At 40.9% G+C, this 21,321-nt stretch overlaps 1 protein-coding gene across 1 annotated transcript in view; it reads left to right on the top strand.

Moving 5' to 3' along the window:
* The window catches only part of LOC122525945 (protein dachsous), a gene marked incomplete at its 5' end in the record, with an annotated part of 121,795 nt that overhangs the window by 97,154 nt on the left and 3,320 nt on the right, over window positions 1-21,321 (top strand). The window contains 9 exons of the mRNA XM_043648987.1: window positions 3,138-3,416; window positions 4,132-4,355; window positions 4,532-5,198; window positions 5,287-5,637; window positions 8,054-8,380; window positions 8,472-8,955; window positions 12,242-13,187; window positions 13,324-13,609; window positions 18,184-18,480. Of these exons, the coding sequence (XP_043504922.1) occupies window positions 3,138-3,416; window positions 4,132-4,355; window positions 4,532-5,198; window positions 5,287-5,637; window positions 8,054-8,380; window positions 8,472-8,955; window positions 12,242-13,187; window positions 13,324-13,609; window positions 18,184-18,480 (3,861 nt within the window). The remainder of the gene's footprint in view (window positions 1-3,137; window positions 3,417-4,131; window positions 4,356-4,531; window positions 5,199-5,286; window positions 5,638-8,053; window positions 8,381-8,471; window positions 8,956-12,241; window positions 13,188-13,323; window positions 13,610-18,183; window positions 18,481-21,321) is intronic.

The following is a 21,321-nucleotide window of genomic DNA, read 5'->3' as shown; positions in this document are numbered from 1 at the left end:
TTCCTTCTAAACTTTTTAGTATCTCAAGTATCTATTACTACCCTATCATCTTAATAGACATTTTATATAGCCTCATCTATATCGTTGAAATACCGCAAAAACAAGCTGCGATCGTAAACCCAAGAATCTATAAATTTTGAAGACTCTTTTAAACTATACGACCGCAAAAACGTGTTAATATTTTGTGTTCGTAGATAATATTATTTAATCCTTTCCTTTAACATTATATCTTAACGATGCAAAAAAGAAAAAGAAAAGAAAAAAATCTTTTTAAACGCCTACCACGTTGATTAGTTCAAAATTATTAGTTAACCGAAAGTATCAAATAAGTATGAGAACAAACGATATAAAATGACGAATGAAATCTTTTCATCTCGGACATTTTTAAAACCAACAAAAGAAAATATTTCAAGCAAAGAAAGTATCTTGAAAAGCTTTCTTCGATCTCTTCTTCTCCTTCTTTTTCTTCTTCTTCTTCTTCTTCTTCTTCTTTACACACTTGATATTGTCTGGTCCTATCAATGGATAATTACGGAACAAATTTAGCGAGACGATTCGATTTTATTTCTCCGCGTTAATTGCAACGACAGAATGTCTTGCTTCGAAGAGTTGAGTGAAGAGAGAGGCACCAGGTAGAGGAGGGACAGAGAGAGAGAGAGAGAGAAGTGGGGGGAGGAGGGATCGTATCATTAACAAGGAGAGGTGTGCTGCATTGCAACGCGAAACGCATCCTTCCGTGCAACTGCGAGAGCGTTCTCGAAACGACACGTAATAAGATGCAGTGAGTGAGATAGCATGTGCTCGCGACCGCGTACGTGACGCTTTTTGCCCTTTGCATTCGTGTATCCTCTGGGTCATGGGTATCAGAGTATAATCTCGTAAGAGGTGGTGCTTTCGCTTCATCGGCGTGTAACGAATCATCGGAAACTGGCCCAAGAATTGCTTGCGTGTAAGTGTACGTTAATGTATACGTGTTATGTGTGTGTGTGTGTGTGTGTATGAATGTATGTTTGTGCGTGCGAGTAGTCGATCCCTTCCACTCTCTCTTTCTCGTTATATACCTTTGATTGGCATGCGACGTAAGAGTATTTGTGTATGTTCTCTTGGTACGTGGCAAGACCAGACCCTTGCATTCTTCACGAAAAAGAAAAAAAGAAAAAGAAAGAGAGAGAAAGAAAGAAAGAAAGAAAGAAGTGGGGGGTCTCGTCGGACTGCCTGTTTGCGCTCGATGGAAAAAGTTAAAATAAAGAGGAGGATCCTACACTTGCCGGAAGGATCGGTCCTCTCCTCCACGGGTATTTATATGTTAATCCTTCGACAAAAGATGCTCCCTGCGTCGTTCCGTACAACTTGAAATACGAAATTAAGACGACGAGGAAATGAGACGAGAAATTCCTTTCTTACAACTTTATGATTTTGTAAATAGTCCGTAATTGTTCCTCGGACAAATATCTTATTTCGTTTTTCGAAAAGACAAGAATAAGCAAAAGGGGGAAAGAACTTCTGTCGAAACGATAACAAATTCAAGGAAGTAAAAGGAAGGTGTGGAAATTGTTTTCAAAGTTCACTCGAAACGTGATTGGATTTGGATCGGTAAACGATACACGAATATATTCCTAAATATTGGAAGGATCGCGTATGCCTTGGAAATAAAGGGGGGAAGGGGTACGGGAAGGAAAAGCGAAGAAGGTTGGGTCCCACGGCTAACACGAGAAACGCATTAGCACGCGTCCTACGATATACTTCTTATTGTTCCGCGATGGTATCCTTCGATGCCGGCGCGTTTGCATGTTTCTCGTCGATCGTTTGTCTTGTCGACGAGGTGGAGGACTAAGAACGAACGAATGAACGAACGAAAGAACGAACGAACGAACGAACGTACGGACGACGTCGACGACGACGTTTCTGCTGGGTGTGCGCGAAGGGTGAAGAGAAAAGAGAAAGAGAGAGAGAGAGAGAGAGAAGGAAACAGGGACCAAGCTACGTTGAGAATTCGTCGAGGCACGCAAGAATCTTTTTTCCTCCCTTCTCTCTCTCTCTCTCTCTCTCTCTCTTTTACTCTCTCTCTCTCTCTTTCTGTCCACGAATTATTATCCTGATCCTTTTTCAGATCCAGGAATAGTTATGCCGGCAGACTAGGCGCTTCCTTAATTACCCATTAATACGCAGACCGGTCGAATGGACAGCCAACACCAGCTTTCCCTCTCTCTCTCTTTCTCTGTCTCTCTGTTTCTCTTTTTGGTTCTGACTGTTTTCCACTTTTTTCATCTTTCTTCTTCAGCTTTCGTAATTACAAAGATGCTCGTTACAGACGATCCTACGTACGTCCTTGAAACGGTTATTATATACGCGAGAAAAGTCACTTACATACGGAATGAAAGAAAGAAAGAGAGAAAAGGGAGAGAGACAGAAAATGAGGGGGAATGTCAGAGACCATCACACGAATGACGATTATCCAATTAACCATACCTGGCGAAGAAAATTGATAAAGTCTCTCCCTTTCTCGTATTTGTCCTTCTACCCTCCATTTTATTACCCTAATCTCTTTTTGCTCTTTATTCCATAACTTCGTGTTGGAATTTGAAGCTGAAAATCGGTTTAGTTTTATCGAAGGAAACTAAGACATTTGATGTGGAGCGTTTTAAGTCAATGTGGATATCCGGTATCCTTCGAGATTACTATTAAACCATAATCGATTTCATCACGGTTATACTGTGGAATAGAAACTTGCATTAGGACTTATCTATCTCATTAGACTCGATAGGGATTACCTACGTATATGTAATAATAATAATAATAATAACGAGGACAAAAATTCTTGAATGTATCTTAATTCGCATCCGCTCGAGGATAAACTTGAAAAATAAAATATATAAAATTGTTCAAAAGCATAGTATATTAAACATAAATATCTTTTTAAGATCGAGACTGATGAGCGTATTGCTTTTTGTCGTTGCTCGTAAACATCTAAGTCACTGGAATACTCGTTTTCTTATAACGAAAAGAAATAAAAGAAACGAGTAAGAGGAATCACTAACGGATCATTAGGCAGTTCGCTATAGCCAAAAGAACAAATCGATTTTTTTTCCTTATCAATTATCATAACTTATATGTTAACTTTCTTGAACGATTTTCAGGCGAGATTACAACACGCGAGCCTCTTGATCGCGAGAGGAAAGGATCGCACGAGTTGGTACTAGAAGCAAGAGATCAAGGGACACCCTCGAGGGCAGCTAGAGTGTCCTTGAAAGTGACCGTGCTCGACGTTAACGATAATTCGCCAGAGATCGTCGATCCTCAGGGTGACGTCGTCAGCGTGAGAGAGGAGCAACCACCTGGAACCGAAGTAGCAAGAGTCAGAGCCTTGGACACTGATCTCGGTGAAAATGCATCGGTAACTTACAGTATTTTGAAAGGTGAGTTAATATAATATCACAGTTTTCGTAAAATATCGCAATAGTAAAAGCTAAATATTGACCAACTTAATTTTTTACTATCAGTTTTATCCGTCTTTCATTCCTTCTTTATTTATCTATTAATTCATAATGTTTGAGTTTCCTTTTCGTTTTATTCCGGTGATGTTCGATCATTGTCCAATTACGATTATCTCGGAACGAGCTGAAAGCATCGCAGTCGCTAATTACGAGAAACGAGAGTGAAAGGCAATAATAATGTCTCGTTGCTTAGTGGCTACGAAGCTGTTGCTTGGTTCTTTATTATCGACCAAAGGGTTGAACTTCTTAACGCTTTAATAGCCAAAGCGCAATTACCCAAACGATTATGCACGGCTTTAATGGCAAAGTTAAGTGTTTTTGTCTTACAATATCCAACAGCAATATAGTATCGATTAGAGAACGTCGCCGCAAGACATTCGTAATAACAACGATCGGAAATGAATTTTCTTTCTAACAAGTTTAAACAAGATTCCTCGATGCCATTTTCAGAGAGCAAAATCTTCAACAGTTATTGACACTTACGAGTCCGTAACTTTGCACATCATTTATTTTAATTTATTCCAATACTTTTGTCAAACATATTTTTCGTCCAAATTATTCTGTAAATCGAAACGGTTAAGAAATCATGCTTCAGTTTGAAATTGTCAATGGATCGTTTGAAATTCTATTATCACAGATCGCGACTCCGATGGTTACAACGTCTTCACGATCGACCCGATCACCGGCATGATCAGGACCAAGGCCGTTCTGGATCACGAAGAACGCAATGTATACCGGGTGTCTGTGAAGGCAACGGACGCTGGCCGGCCACCACGACACAGTGTCCGTGCTTTGAGAGTCGAGGTTCTGGCACTTGCCGATAACCGGCCGACCTTCACCAGCAGCAGTTTTACCTTTAACGTGAGTACCATACGTTTTACCGCACTATAGGGTTTGTTCTTCCCTCGTTTACTTCCTTTACTAACTTCTGGATCGTTCATGACGTGACAGCTATACCTAACGGGAATATTCTAAAAGTCTAAAAGTATCCTGGTAATTTGAGATATCAAAAGTTTCGAACGAAAATAATTTCACAGGTGTGCGAGGACGCAAATATCGGACAAGCAGTAGGATCGGTATCAGGAGCAGGTCCAGCAGGACGAGTGGCGTTTACCTTGCACTCGTTAACTCCCATCAGTGAATTCCCAGCTTTCGACGTAGATCGAGGTTCAGGTCAATTGGTGGTCGCCCATTCTCTTGATCGCGAAAATGTGAGCGAGTATCATCTGGAAATTCGTGCGTTGGACACTACGTCGATCGGAAATCCACAAAGTATAGCAGTTTCGGTGAAAATCGTCATCGAAGATGCCAATGATAATCCACCACGTTGGCCACAAGATCCAATAACGGTTCGAGTCTCGGAAAAAGCTATGATAGGCTCGACAATTTATAATCTAGTAGCTACCGATTTGGATAGCGGTTTGAATGGTGATCTGAGGTACGGATTGGTTGCTGAGTTTCCTGCGAGTGGTGGATTCGTCGTTGATTCCCTAACCGGTGCCTTGTCTCTAACTAAACCTCTGGACAGAGAAGAAAGAGCGGAATATACTTTAATTCTTAAAGCTTATGATCGTGCACCACCTGGCGAACAATTGGCTTCAACTGTTACGGCTCGAATAATAGTCCTTGATCAAAATGATAACGATCCAGTTTTCGTCGCTCCAGAGACCACTAAAATCGCAGTCACATCAGATATCTTACCAGGCAAGAACAAATTTATGAACTATTATTTTTATAATCTGTGTATCTGTTAAGATTCTTATTAACTTATTTGTCATGTATGACATTTCAGGAGCGACTTTAGTCAGAGTGGTCGCCGTAGATAAAGACGCAGGTGACAATGGTCGAATATCCTACGTGATTACATCGGGAAACGACGAGGGAAGATTTTCAGTAGGTTACGAGTCCGGTATAGTGAGCCTGGCGAGACCCATGATCCGACCCACGGAACTCGAGATCACGGCCAACGATCACGGATCACCGCCACGCAAGGCCACCCTGAAGCTGACCTTGACCCTTGCCGCTGGACAGACCAGAGGACCTCCTCGACTACTGCTTTCCAATCCTGTCGCTCGAATCTCCGAGGATCTTCGAACTGGCGCATCCGTTATGGACGTTGCTGGACCAGCCATCGTCGATCAAGGTAAGAAAAGATCTTAATGATTATTTATTTCAGTAGTCTGTAACAGCCCTTAAGAAAATTTGTCGAGCAATTTAAAATCTCTCTTTTTGATAAATGATATATTTATCTTTCTTCGACATTGTTCAAAGAATTAATCGAGTTCAAATGGCAGTTCCTGTTATTAAGAATATAATCGTGATATTAGAGTTGGATCACGTTGTAATACTTTCGTATCTACTCTTATTATTTTTTCACGATCTTTTCTAAAGAAACATATCACTCATCATCATCATCATCATTGAGTTCTAGTTGAAATTACAACCTCGGTTCTTCTATCTTCATCTCTTCTTTCATCCTCATACTCGATCCTCTTGATCTTCCTCTCTTTCAGCAAAGAGATATAATACTACTTTCCTGGTATACTCTATAAGACACCACCTACACGTACGGACACGCGAAGGGTACATAATCGGAGACCTCGTCCACGAAGGATGTCCGTTCTCGGCTAATAGAAAAGCCTTGCTATGAAAATACCTCGAATAATTGCCTTGAATCCGACCGGTACAAAGCATTATAGTAAATTCAACGAAATGACTCGCGGGACTACGTTGAACTCAAGAACGTGTTTCCTCCTTCCTTCCTTCCTTCCTTCCTTTCTTCCTTCTCACGAAACTTCGCCTTACTCTCATAGAAATAAAAAAAAAAAAGTATCTTACTTCGTAGTATTTAACTTTGATCAACAAGATCATCGATTAGTTTAAAAATGAATTAAAAACAATTGATTAAAAATCAATAAATACATTCCTTATCTTACTTATCCAGATATTCACTGAACAAATTCAAATAACAATAACTATTAATCCTCGTGTTTCTTTTATTACACATAAACACTATAGAAATGGTGTTAGGATTTATAAAAGAAGAAAATAATAATCCTAGTAGCAAAGCTTACCTAGATACTTATGTTAGTAGCTAAAGCAAAATACTTGGTAGTAAAGTTGGACATCATGGTATATAGCTGGTTTGCCCTTATCTACGGGGGCGCTCGTGTATCAGACGAGCGCATTAGCGCAACCCCGAGAGAAGCGGCAAAGGACGAGTGTTTCATGGGGCTGTAGAGAGTAAACAGTGAGAGAGACAGAGAGAGAGAGAGAGAGTGGGTTGGTGGTGAAGGAAAGGTAACGGGTGAAGGAAAGGGACGAGGAAAAACAATGGTCACGTATATCATCGTGCCGCCAAGCTGCCGCCAAGCTATACGCATAGGCCATAGGGCCCATAGGCAAATCACCAAGCAAACACACCGACGACACATACTATCATCGTCTACGATTCTTTCTTTCTCGTATTAGTACCTGTTCTTAGGTGTGTACACGTATAGTATATGTATGTGTATACAGGTACTACCAACCTATCACTGGTACGCACATGCTACCAAACGTGTTAAGCCTTCGCTTTGTTCTAAAACCGCTAAAAATCGACAAGCAGATAGGCCGATTTCTTCGTCCTATGGAATTTGAGAGCTTCGAACCTGCTCGTGTCTCTTTTCTAGATATACCCGAGGAAATTTTTATCACATCAAGAATTCCTATGCTATTAAGGATGTGAGGAAACACAAAGAAAAAGTTATTTACCGATTATACTTACAATTAGTTTAATATCGTCGATCGGATCTCGATTAGAATATTTCATTGATTTTAGTTTTTTTTTTCTTTTTTCCCCCCATCGCTTCTAATGATTTTATATTCTTGATCTTGTGTCAGACTTGTATGCAAAATAGGTTACAAGTGCATGAGATATAACTACATATTATAATACTTTATCCCGGCATTAAATTCTTTCGACGACTTCGAATTTGTTTTATACTTTTTATACGAGATCTTTTGCAAAACGTGAGAATTTATTGGAGGACTCGCGTTTCTTTTTATACAAATGGAAATAAAGGAAGCGGGTGAGATACGGGAAAGAAAAAAACCAAGGATCCTCTTCTTTCGACGAGGCCACCCAAATTCCGATCGAACAACGCGCGAATTTTTGGTCCTCGGTGTTAGCGTCTTACAAAATTTATCCACTCAAGGGCTGCTTTTTCTCGATATTATTATTTTATAATACACCGAAAGATAGAACAACAAACAAAAACATATCTCATCGTGAAAGATTTAAAACGATAAGGATTCCTGTAGCAAAAAAAATTCGAAAGAGTTCAACGTTGTTTGTTTCTTTTTTTCTTTTTCTTTCTTCAAGGAGTGGTCAAGAACGATCTGCGTTTTATTTCCAACAGGTGAATTCATCCTACCGGAATAGTTGCATTCTTAAAAAGATAAAACAGCTATTTATAATCCTAATCGAAATAAAAGAGATTCTTATCTAAATCCTCTTCGTCATTTGACTTTTCTTTCATTATTATCTATATCATTAGAGAATCTTTCGTTTCTTCTAGGCAACATTAGCTTCAGCATACCGACAAACGTAGCCGCAGATAAGTTCGCTATTTCACCAAGCGGCCTTGTTACTCTTCGAGGATCTTTGGATAGAGAACAAGTTTCGGAATACTATGTACCAATCATCGCTAGATCTTCGAAGCTTTTGGATATCACAACTTTGGAAGTTCAGGTTTTGGATGAGAATGACAACAGTCCAAAATTTCGTGCTGGATCTTGCTACACTTTGGCTATACCCGAAAACGAAGAAAATTCTATTATTCATACTATCGCTGCTATGGATGCCGACGAAGGAAAAAATGGTGAACTTTATTACAGCATAATTGGTAAGTTTTACATCAACAATAAAAAAAACAACGTTCTATTGCATCAAATAATACAATATAAATAAAAAACAAAATGTTTTTCACCTATCAGGTGGCAATATTGGAAATAAATTCAATTTGGATTCTTCGTCTGGTGCATTATCGATGTTAAATCTCGATCGTGAAACCGTGCCAAAGTATGTTCTTACGATATCAGCGAAAGACAAAGGACGACCAAGTTTAGAAGCTCGTTGTAATCTGACAGTGATCGTTCTCGATGTGAACGATAATGCACCTATCTTTTCCCAAAATCAATACACGGAATCACGTTCTCGTGGTGGACTTCAAATCGATTACAGCGGTTATAGTTTATCCGGTGGCTTTCAATATGGATCATCAAACTATCCTACGAGTTATCATCCTGGAAAATACATCGCGACCATTTCGGAAGATGCTGCACCGGATTCGAGCGTAATGTCCGTTAGAGCAACCGATCCTGATCAAGGTGTCAATGGAAAAATCACATACGCGATTGCTGAAGAAAACAGCTGGTTGTTCAGGGTTGACAATTTGACTGGTGTTATAACTACAGCTGGGTGAGTACAAAATTCTTTCTAGTATAACAAATTTCAACGTAACAATATTTCATATTGAAAAAGGATCGTAAATTTATTCCGCTAATCAACGAAAATGTGTTTATCGCTTATAATAATTATAACAATAATACTTTTCCGATATTTTTTCTTTTGGAATACTCAAAGCTATTGTAAAAGAAAACGAATGAACAAACGACCGAGCGATAGTACTGATAGATAAAACAATTAAAACGTCCAATTTGCTTTATGACTTTCAAAGAATTTCATTCGACGAGTTTCCATTTCTCTTTTTCTTTCTTTCTTTCTTTCTTTCTCGCATCACGTAGAATCACAGTCTAGAACTTGTCTACCTAGCACCGAGGAACGTATCTTCGACCAATTTCATCCAAGCGTTAATTGCCGCGACCTTTATTGCGCGATTAGGATCATCGTGGAGGGATATTACGTTCGTAATGCTACGTCGTAAAATGTAGAAGCTGAGAGAAAGAGAAAGAAAATTATAGAAATAGATAGTGAAAGGTAGACAAAGAAAATAGAAGATCCATTCTCAAGGAATGAAGAAGTCCTATGATATGGCGAGCGAGGGAGGATGAACGTAGAAAATGTTCTTAGGAAAGTCATAAAATTATAAAATCCTCTGATGTGCTTCGCGGTTATTGTACTGTAACCGATTAGATGATTCTGTATGCATAAGCCGTTCGTGTATCTCGGAGACTAGAGAGACGGAAGAATGGATTCTTTTATTCTTCATCGCTATATCTCTATCTCTTTCTTTTTATTTCCTCAGTTATCCTGTATCTTCTAGTAATGCGTAGTCATACTTTCCTTTTTTTTTTGTTTTAAATTTATTTTATTCATATAACTGTGTATGTGTGTGTGTGTGTGTGCTTATTAAACTCATATCTCGGAACGTCATTAAATCGAAAAGATTTTTTCCAACTTCCGTCTTCCCAACGGTGCATTAATAGAATCACGGTTTAACTAATTAATAGATGATTTCACCGTATAAACGCAACGAACTTTGATCTTAACCATGCATACTCGGTTAAGTTTTCTTCGTTAAGATGTTCGTTAATAATAATGTTCGATCTGGCATCTTAGGCTTCATTCGAATATTTAATTATGCGTTTAAAGTAGGAAGAAGAAGAAGAAGAAGGGAAATAGAAAGATAAATAGATAGAAAGAATCTCAATTGGTAAAACGTTTCGTGAACGGTGCACGCTTTTAACGATCGTATCTCGCTTAGGACCGATCCATAAAGATAATCTTTAAGATAAGGTAGATTCCCGTAAGAGTTTCTCTTTCCTTCCGCCCTCCGCCATCATCTTCTTTGTCGTCGACGTCGTCGTTGTCCTCGAGTTGTTTACTTGAAACGAATGCTCAGCATACGCATAATGAGATCCGTTTCTTCATTAAAACCCCGAAGTTCCGAATTGAAATTTGCTTCACAATAAATTCCGTTTAACTTGGAAAACTACCATGGATGAATAGAATTCAAAATGGATTTTTATTTAACACACTCGATGACTCGAAAGAGGAACATCAAAATCTCCATCTTAGAACAACGTGTCAGGGTCTTAATTTAGAAAGCAAGAAGAAGGGTTGGTTAATCCCAATGGAGTCGGACACTCACTCGTTAGACCTTTTGTTTATTAATCCACGTTTCTCAAGAGCCTCTCTCATCCTCCTCTTGTCTCTTCTTCTTTCGTCTCTTTAAAAGACGCTCAACGGTGCGAGCAAAGGTAGAGAAGGATCGACCGTAACAAGACGGAACGTTAAGGTAGAGTGAGGGGGAGTGGGAGGTAGAAAAAGAGAGGAAAAGAAAGAAAGAGAGAGAAGGAGATGGTATTCGTAGCTGCGAAGGAGGAAGGCAAGGGCGTACTTTTGCGGCACGACAGCCGTGTGTCATTTCAGCGGGACACCATGTGGCATTTCAATGCATTATTTCAACCGGCAAAAAGGCTGATATGCAAAACGAGATCCCTAGTCTGGTTGGTCTCTTACCTCCTTCCTCTATCTTTCTCTCTCCCACTCTCCCTCTCTCTCTTTCTTTATTCTTTTTTTAAGCGATCAGTAGCCAGGCAAAGCCGCACTCTCATGTCGCGTTGTTACTGTTGCTGCCGTTATTGTCGTTGTTGTTTCCACTGCTGTTACCTTTGAAGGCCAACAGCGTCCACCGCCACGTACCCCGGCCAGCTCTAACGTGTACAGAACCACGTTCCAGGACCACCCGGTAGATAAAACGCGAATTCTCAAGTCGGATCTGGTCCTCGTTAGATCAACAAGATAGTACAGATTCGATGGAAGATTTGGAGTAAGGACGATTCTGGCAGTATAATTCGCGACAAAGCTAGCGGATCTTCTTCTTCTTCTTCTTATACTTTTTCTTCTTCTTCTTCTATTTCTTCTTCTTCTCTTTATTGTTGTTGTCTCCTTGGAGAAGTCCTTCGAGAAGCCATTAACGCTCGTGCCGAGTCAAAGGGGACACCGAAATACTTTGTAAGCTATCTTGATCTCATGCAACTCGAGCAGCCCATTTAGAACGATTTGCTTGGGGTTTGGCTTAACGAGGTAAAACAGACGAGAGAAAGAGAAAGAGAAAGAGAGAGAGAAGACTTCGTCTGTTTTACGTAAGAAGCATTGACGACGACAAGGAGGAGGAAAAGAAAAGAAAAGAAAAAAAAAAGAAACGGAAAGTAAAAAAAAAAAATAAAGAAATAAACGGGAGTTTATCGGGAATTGAATCGATCACAGTTCGAAAATGATAATTCACGCATTCCTTTTCTGCGAGTCCGCACGATTAAAGACGCGTATCGGTTCAGCACAGCATCTACCGCTTAGAGTGGATCCGCAGAGTTATGGTAATGGTGGACGTGGATTACACAAGATCGCCGTGCGCGATTAAGGTTTCCGTCACACAAACAAGCTGCCCGCCACGGAGCCGCCATCTCCTACTTAAATCCGGACTTCCATAACCCCCGTGGACGTTTCCCTTGTCGATTCGTACTATCGCTTATTCCTCGATGAATCGCCCAATGAGAGAAGGTACGAATGGCAGAAAGTGATAAATTCCTGCCATATTCGGACCCGACGTATTTTATCGTATTCCAAGTTTTACCCTCCTAACAGTCGATCTACATTATCGAACATGAAACTTGCATGAAACGTGTGTATACATTCTTTAACAAACAAACAAACTAACTAACAAAAGCCAGGAATCTCCCTCCTCGAAAAATGAATCTTATTTATTCAACGTGTTAGTAAGTATCTTTATTGGTAATTGCAGGCCCCTCGATCGTGAACGTCAGAGTTCGTTCAACTTCCTAGTCGTAGCTACGGACAGTGGAAAATACGACGCTAAGAGTACGTCGATACCGATCGAGATCACCATCACCGACGTGAACGACAACGCACCGGTTTTCGAGGAATATCCGTTCCGTGCTAGAGTATCGATAGGTACTCAGCCAGGTCAGAATGTACTTCGAGTCGTGGCGAAAGATGCTGATCACGGTGCTAACGGTGAAGTCGTTTATTCGTTTGTGCACGAACAAGAGAAGCCAAAATTTCGTATACATCCAAGTACGGGAGTAGTCACGGCAACTTTGTCATTGTCGCAAGACAACGGGAAGACTTATCGATTGGAAGTCCTAGCTCGGGACAAAGGAAATCCACCAAAAAGTGCTAAAGGTTTGATCGAGGTTCAAGTAGGAGAATCGGCCGATTTAGCCCCAACTTTAAAATTCCAAAATGAAACTTACGACGTGGTGGTCCAAGAGAATTCCTTATCTGGCACCGACATCGTCCAGATAACTGCCGTTCGTTCCGACGGCAGGAGACAACACGTGTCCTATTCGATAGGATCTGGAAACGACTTTGGTACATTCGCAATCGACGAGGATACAGGATTATTGCGTGTGAACGACCCAGCCAGACTGGACGCCGAGCTTTGGAACGATCTAACGGTCAGACCGAATGACGAACAACCAGACGAAGGCCGCACGAATGCTTGGGGTAGATCTCTCGAGAATCAACAACCTAAGGAAGAACCGAGGGAGAGCTCCAAGCACACATTGACTGTCGTCGCTAGAACGGCGGGACCGGATTCCCTTGAGGCCTATGCCAAGGTCGTTGTCAGGGTCTCTGACGTCAACGATAATCCACCGATCTTCACACAAACGCAATATTCCGCGACGGTACTTGAGGGTAACACTAAAGGAGATTTCGTGGTCAAGGTGAGAATAAGATTGAAAATATATATTATCAGTTACTTGTTTTAACCGAAATAGAAAGACTAAAATTATCTCTGTTAAAAAAGAAACACTTAATATGTTTATGCTTATTTTATTTATAATCATTTTCATTTTACAGTTATCGGCAAGCGACGCGGATCAAGGATTGAACAGTAGAATACTTTATCATATAGTTGATGGTAATCCAGACAATGCCTTCACCATCAGTCCCCCTTACAGTGGCATAGTTCGGACCAACATAGTACTCGATCGTGAGATTCGCGAAAAGTATAGATTAACGATCATTGCAACTGATCAAGGAAACCCACAATTAACTGGTACAGCCGCTCTTAGCGTCAGAGTAATCGACATCAATGACAACCATCCAACATTTCCTGAGCATAACGTAATTTCCGTGTCTGAAGGTAAGTTTCGCAATAAGAAATTAACAACAACAAAAAATGTAAAAGGAAAAGATAGAAATTTGGTGACTCGTCGTTTGCTAAGGTAGTCAGCAAGAAGTATTTTCTCAGAGATTTATAAGAAGACGAAGGATGCCGTGGCCTGTTTCGACACGGCACAGAGCGTACAGTGATTAGCTTCTCCCTGTAACCACCCTACACGTATGCTGTAATAGCTTAATTACCTTTGCTTTAATTAGCCAATAAAGTAGAGCGTTGGATATGAGTCAAGTATATACAAGAAGAAATTTGCTGTCTCTTTCAAGAAGGAAGAGAGAGGGAGGGAGGGAGGGGGGAGGGAGAGAGAAAGTCTTTTTAACGATTCGACGCGCGCGCATATCTCTCGCTACGAGATGCGAAGAGGTTATTATTAAAGGGGCGAGTTTCCAGCTTTCAGTCAAGCTTAGTGTGTCTTATTAACTCGAGCATTAAATCACAGGACTTGTCCCCGAGGTAATTTGTTCGTTGATCGATCGCGTTTATATAATAAACAATTAGAATGAATAATACGAATTGAATATAATAATTCATGACACTTGTCCATGTACCATCTCAATAAATGATGACGTCTGACGTGTTACTCGTAGTTCTTCGAGCTAATCAAATTTTCATCGTAACGAGTAAGGTTTTAACATTTAGCCGGTAGCAAATTCCACGTTGAATCTATGAGAAGAGCCGATAGTACGTAGTAAGTACGGTTCGGGTTTCAATCGTCGGGCTCGCGTGCACTCGTCTTCACGTGCAGGTCTCTCGAAATCTAGCCGCTCCTATGCGGCGGCGGTGGCGGGGGTGGTGGCGGCAGGTTAACCGGTCGCAAGGTCGCCCACGCGAAGAGAGAAAGAGACGTTCGTGCTGCAGGACGAAGTGTGCCACGGTGATCCCCGTCCCCTAAGAACCTACAGGCAGAGAGTATCTTGCTCGTGCAAGAAAGAGAGAAAGATATATGTATAGGTACGTGTAGGTACCTATAGCAAAAGAGCGCGAGAGAGAGAAAGGGTTAAGTTAAAGAGGAACGAAAAGCGTAGAAAGAAAAGGTAGAGAAAGAAGAAGTACCACGAAGTTAGGTGGGAGTGCGCTTTGCTCTCCAAGTATAAAGTTAAGTGGTAAAGGATTTATGCTGGCATTAAAGTCCGACTGTTCGGAACAATCTGCATAACTTAGGGCACGCTGCCGATGCGGGTTTCGTGGCTAACCATTTCTCTCCTTCTTCGACGTCCTCCTCTTCCTCCTCTTCCTCCTCTCCCTTCTCTCCTCTTCCATTCACTTTCCCTCTCCGAAGTTCTTACTTGACGGATACGATTCAATGTTCTCGAACGTGTCCCAATCGAATTTATTTGTAATGTATTATATATATACGAATATCGAATCGAGTTTAAAACAACCGACTGATTTATTCAATAGGATTAACAATTCATAAAGCACGGAATGAAAAATTCTAATGGAACATATCGAATGGGGCCCGGAAGGAAAAAAGAAAAAATAAAGTCACGTAATACTTCGTTTAAAGAACAAGACCTTCCATTCCCTTCGTCATGAAAAATCCTGATAGCGATCTTATAATTCGGATGATCCTTAATTCAAGTCCATGCTAATTGTCGGAACAAGTAAAGGACGCTTCCCCTTCTCCACTCGTTAGGTACCTTTCCCTCTTACACCTCCTGTTTCTTTTTTCTTTCGTTTTTTTCTCTTCAGAAACCTTGAAACCTTTCTTCCAACATCCAAGAAGAAGCTCGCGCGTTTGTGTACTCTCGCGCGCCGATGGCGTAACGCGAGATTACTATCTAATTTGTATCGCCATAAAACTTGAAGCCGGTGTAAACGAGGCTACCTACCACTTCTGTCCGCGATGCCGTGCCCGATAGAATTTATTTAACACCGCCCGCACTCGTGCACAACGAAAGGGGACTCTCGCACACGGAAAAAGAAAAGGATATCCCGGTAGCGAGTTAGCGCCGCGGATCTTTTCAGAGCCACCTGCAAGAACCCCGTAGAAATGTCACTCGAACGAACGAGGATCTGATTAAAGACCGATTAACAATATCCTCTCAAACCTCCCTCTTCGTTCAAAACCTTAACCTTTTACCCTATCTCATTCTCTTGAAGAAGATGCTCCCTCTTTCTCTCTCTTTCTCTCATCGTATATAATAATTAATAAAAGAAAAATATTATTCGTTTAATTCCCAATAATTTTCCTCGTTACGATAAAAGATAGAAATTAGATTATTTTTATAGGATATTAATTCAGCCAGAGATCGTTCTGCCCCTATGGGAAATATGCTCGATGCGAGGAACGTATCGATGATATCCTTCTTATCCTTTTTAGTTTCTTTCTGTCTCACTCTTTCTTTCTCTCTCTCTCTCTCTGGTTCTCTCTCAGGATTTCCTCCGAGCGTAAATCCCCAACAACGTCGAGGCGATAATCATTAGGGTCTCTCGAAACGGAAATCATCTCTATCGCGTCTCGAACTGCTGCTCCGATCGTATGTACATATATACGTATATATAAATATATGTACATATATATATGTAATACCTTTCGCCGATGCGCAACAAGGTCGAATTTGAACGTGGCACGTAGTAATCGTTCTTTATTACCCCGCCCCGGAATAAGAAATTTAATTACCCGTTGCGTTAGAATGAGAGGCGCGGTCGTTGCTTGATAACTCGGAGCCTCGCTCGCGTTCTTGCTCGAAGGCCCTTCGAGGGCCACGTGCGCCCATTGCGCGAGCGCGCGACCCTTTTGCCAGGGGAGGATTTAATCAAAGGCATCGATCGATTCCGAAAGTGGCATTGACACGAGATATCGAAACAATGGTAGACCACCGACGAGTAGATTTTCTTCCTTACAAGGAACACACCACGACCATTTTATTCCCATCTTGAGATTCCCATTCTAGGAAGCTTCGGAAACAGATCCGGGCACTACCAAGTAATCGAAATTAATTGTATTCGCGTTAGAGTTAGATGGGTCTTTCTAACATTCTCTGAGAACATTCATTCTCCTCTTCTAGAAAAATATTTGGCTTGATGCTTAAGAGGTTCGTCATTAAACGATCGTTAAAACAAACGATCCTTCGGTAATCCTCTTCTCTGTGTACATATATGTATATACATATACATATACATATATATATGTATATATATATATACACTTATGTACTTACTTACGAGTAGTCTGCTTAGCGTCGAGATTAAAGGCAACGTTTATAATCTTCGCATCGTCTTTCATCGTTTCAATTCTAATACCCGCATTTCGAGAACGTAAATTTTCCTCCCTGACAATATCTTTCTCCAGCATTACGAGTTACGAGGTTGGAGGGGAAATTCAAAAGATTAGTCGATACGTAAGGCACACTCGAAACCGATTTACACGACTTTAACGATCCGCGTTGAAATTTATGAACGGATTCAGCCGCGTGCCAACTAGTTGCCGAGGCCCCCTCGGACACGTCGCGCTCCTACGGAATAATTCTTTCATCGCCGCAGGTGTTGCAAGCCAGTCGATGTTGCTGACTCCACCAAGAGTGTGAACTCTCCTGGAATCGAATTCGAATGTCTCGCGATTCAATGTCATCCATTTTCACGTAGTTCTTTTACAATCTTCTAAGGATTGGTTACACGAATACGGAGGCTCCTACATTTTTATTAATAATCCTATTCCATATTTATTTATCTATTTATTTAATAATTTATTTATTTATTTATTTATATATATATTTATTTAACGAGTAGGAAGGTCGTAAAATTCGATTACACTGTCGAGAAGAATGACGAATAACGAGGAACTTATGAACGGATGTTAATATCGATCGATGAAGAAATTTTTACGAGAATAAACGTCGAAGGCTCGTTACGCGTTTACGAGCCAAGAGAAATTATTACGACTAACCAAAATGAGAGTCTTTGAAAAAGAGTTAAACAAGAGGCTCCGCAATTCGCTACTCGCGACAACTCCCGTACGATCTCATTGCTAAGAGATCCATCTCATTCTCTCAAGAGTGCTTCTTCTTTGCACGAGCGAGATAAAACGACGCGATAGTAAGAATCCAATGCATTTTAAACGCGACTCCTTTGAAGGGAGCTCCTTGCCATCGCAAAATGGCGCCACTCGATGTGAAAAGAATAAGAGAACGAAGAAGAATGAAGGAGAAGAAAAGAAAGACCAAGTTGATGCTCGAGTTTCGTATCGGAAAAGATCGTCACCGTTGACAATGCGAAATGAAAGATGTCGCGCGAATAAATAAAAATCGTATCTTATAGTAACCAACAAAGAATAATAACATTTTCGCGATAACTTCTTTAGGCTTATAGTTCAATTGAAAGTCTCTTTGTGTACAATATATATACGTATATATTATACTTGGATCAAAAAATGTTTCAATGGGTTCTACTTATTTAAGAATAATTGACTATTGTATAATATACAACGTAGAAATGTATGCGTAATATGAAATTATGATTAGACTTTAAAATACATTTATATATTCTTACCTTAATCGTAAATAATGTTATTTCTAACAATCTTTTCTATTTGACAGGTACTGCGGTAGGAAGCGTATTAACGACCATGACAGCGAACGACGTGGACAGTTCACCTGCGTTGATTTATCGCTTTAGCAATACAACGGATCCAGGTCCGTTCAGTATCGACAGATATGGTGGGAAAGTTATTTTACGAAAATCATTGGACGCGGAAAGAAAATTCGAATACACTTTAAGAGTAATAGCGAGCGATGGGATACACGAGGCAACAACGGATATGACGGTACGCGTAGCCGATTTGAACGACAACGCTCCGAGATTTCAACAAACTGCCTACGTCGCTACACTCTCAGGTAGGTATCTAACCTTTATACAGAGTTTAGAGGAAACGATAGAAAGAGGAGAACTAAAGATTAAATAGATCTTAAAGAGAGAATGAAGAATTCTGATCGAGTAGGATTTCCTTTTATCGCTCCGGACCGTGATGCTGCGTCCTTTGATTTATCTCAAAACGATGCTTTTTCGAGATTACCCACGGCCTTCTTCTTCTCTAGCTGCCATATTTACTATCGTTGGACCGTATCCTGTTCCGAGTTCAGTGTTATATCATCCGATAGCCTTTGTCGACCGTAAAGATCATAAGATTTTCTCAGATACATCGGCGATTCGATTCCAGTAAATTGTTCTACTACTCTCTCTCTCTCCCTCCCTCCCACCCTCTCTTTTTTCTCTTTTATCGATGATATAACAATGTGGGAACGTTTCATCGCTTTTAGTTCGCGTACAATTGCGTTTATCTCAATACACGATAACAAGAGATGAACGATTAATCGTCTTCCACGAGTCAAAAGACAATCACCCCTATTAATATAATAATTTATGAAAATGATTCTACGTAAATATCTTCTGCTGTGTTTCGCGTGATTATTCGCGATCTTCCAAATACAAGGAAATTAAAATAAAAACTATCGATGTTGGTTAAGAAAAAAACAAACTCGCAGCTTGATAACCGAGCCAAAGATTTCAGCTTGCTTTTGCATGTATTATTTTGCCGTTGAAGGACGAGGAAGAAATAAGAGAAAGATGAAAAATGAAGAGAAAAAGAGAGAGAGAGAGAGAGAGAGAGATACTTGGAACGAGCCCCCTCGGTGCGAAATAAACGCGCGTTTAAAAACTGGTTTTTAGTAGACACGCGTTGTCCTGTTGCCCGTGTTCCAAACTCGAATTGACACCGCGCCGAGATAAAGCGCGCAAAGAAGAAGAGGGAGAAGAGAGAAAAAGAATGAGAGAAAGAGAGAGAGAAAGAGAGAGAGAGAGAGAAAGCGATGAAAAGCTAGCTGCAAAAGAGAGAAGAGGATTGTCAAGGGGGGCAAGGAATAATGTGGGGTGAGGCGGTGGATTGCAAACGCCTCGCACATAAATAAACGCGGGGACACCGTTTGCGAGGCAGCCGAAAAGCCGCCTTCGTTCCAACCACCGACCGAGATCGCCGGCTTCGAAGTCTTTCGAAACTTATTAAAAATACATAGGACCAAGCCTAATGGTGTATTTGCTTGCCGGAGAGTGGGAAACAGAGTGAACTCCGATTGGCAGGAGGATTCTCTCTAGAAGAACATGTTTCGGGATAATCTTACGAATTTACATCTTATTTCTTTCTTTTATTCTTTAACTTTCCCCTCTTCTGTTATTCCTTCTTCTTCTTCTTCTTTCTAAAGTTTTTTCCCTTTTTTTTACACATCGTGAATTCGTGACACAAACCAAAAATGTCTGCAAAAGTTTCGTTGTAATGGATAGATATTATAATATAACGTTTCCCAAAATAATGTTACAATCGCGTTGTTCTCTCGACGAGATGAAACTGAAGGTACATTCGTGTATGTATTTGTGTGAGAAAAAGAGATAGAGAGAGAGAGAGAGAGACAGAAAAAGTTGGGATGGTCACGTGGTACAATGAGAGAATTCGAAAAGCGAATTCTCGTCCGGGGATCTTACGCACTCGGCAATAATTATACGGTCCGTCCCTCTCGAAAGGGTTTAAAGTCCCTTTTGCCATCGTTGTTCGAGGTCGTCCTACCACCTCACCTCCGAACATCCCCCAAAGGGCAACCGCGAGCTTTATATGCTCCTTATTTCCGATCCTACCTACCTTTCCTACCTTCCTCCTCCTTGGCCTCTCGCTTTACGCCGCGGCTTGGCACATTAATGCCGAGTTATCCGACGATTTGAAACGCATCGAAATGATTTTTGTGCGCACGGGGCCCTGGTCAGGCCCAGGGCTCCGCCGAGCGATTTATATAACTGGTTATTATTTCATACTTCCGTTCGGTCCGATGTCAGGACGGCTTATCCTCCTCCTTCGTCGGGAACAAGCCAAAGAAGAAGAAGAAGAAGAAGAAGAAGAAGTAGAAGAAGAAGATGAAGAAGAAGTAGAAAGGGTGGGAGAAAAAGGAGGACGAAGAAGAGGAAAAAGATGAAGAGGAGGAGGAGGAGGATGAGGACGTAGCTGGAAGAAGAAGAGCCCGAGGGTACTTGACCTCGACGCGCGTGATCTCTCGATCCTCTCTCGAGAACTCTTTTCGAGAGGTCCCGCGGCCTCCTACGATTCGATAATCGATTCTCACCGAGTGCGACGCAAGCATTTCTCTCTTCTACCTTATAACGCTTTTCGGTGTCGCCAAGACCCACACTCGGTAGAAGAAGAAGAAGAAGATGGAGGAGGAGGAGGAGGAGAAGGAAGAGGAGGAGAAGGAAGAATAAGAAGAAGAAATCGCGTCCCATGTCCGACGCGACAATAATTACGTGCTGGAAAATTTATTATCGGATCTCCCGAGCGTCATTCGCGTGAATTATCGTCTTTCGGGTTCTTGAGAGAACGTTTCTCTCTTTCTTTATTCGTCTCTCTCTCTCTCTCTCTTTGACTCTTACTGGCTCACACAACGCTTTAAACGACCAATAGAATATATTTTCTAATGGAGCGGATTGGGTAGACCGAGATAAAAAAATATTATTCTCTCTCTTTCTTTCTTTCTTTCGTTCTTTCTTTCTTTCATTCTCTCTTCGTCTAATACGCGTTGCACTTAGCATGGCTAATTTAATGCGTGGGTGACGCCGTGAAAGTTGCGTTGTGATTACAGTTACACGCTTTGTTCACGTTTGTTTAACTCATCTTATGTACAATCTTTTTTTTTTATGTT

The sequence above is a fragment of the Polistes fuscatus genome, unplaced genomic scaffold (assembly GCF_010416935.1).
Source record: "Polistes fuscatus isolate 324 unplaced genomic scaffold, CU_Pfus_HIC Scaffold10, whole genome shotgun sequence".
Classification (NCBI taxonomy): Eukaryota; Metazoa; Arthropoda; class Insecta; order Hymenoptera; family Vespidae; genus Polistes; species Polistes fuscatus.
This window is presented reverse-complemented; position numbering and strand designations above follow the sequence as displayed.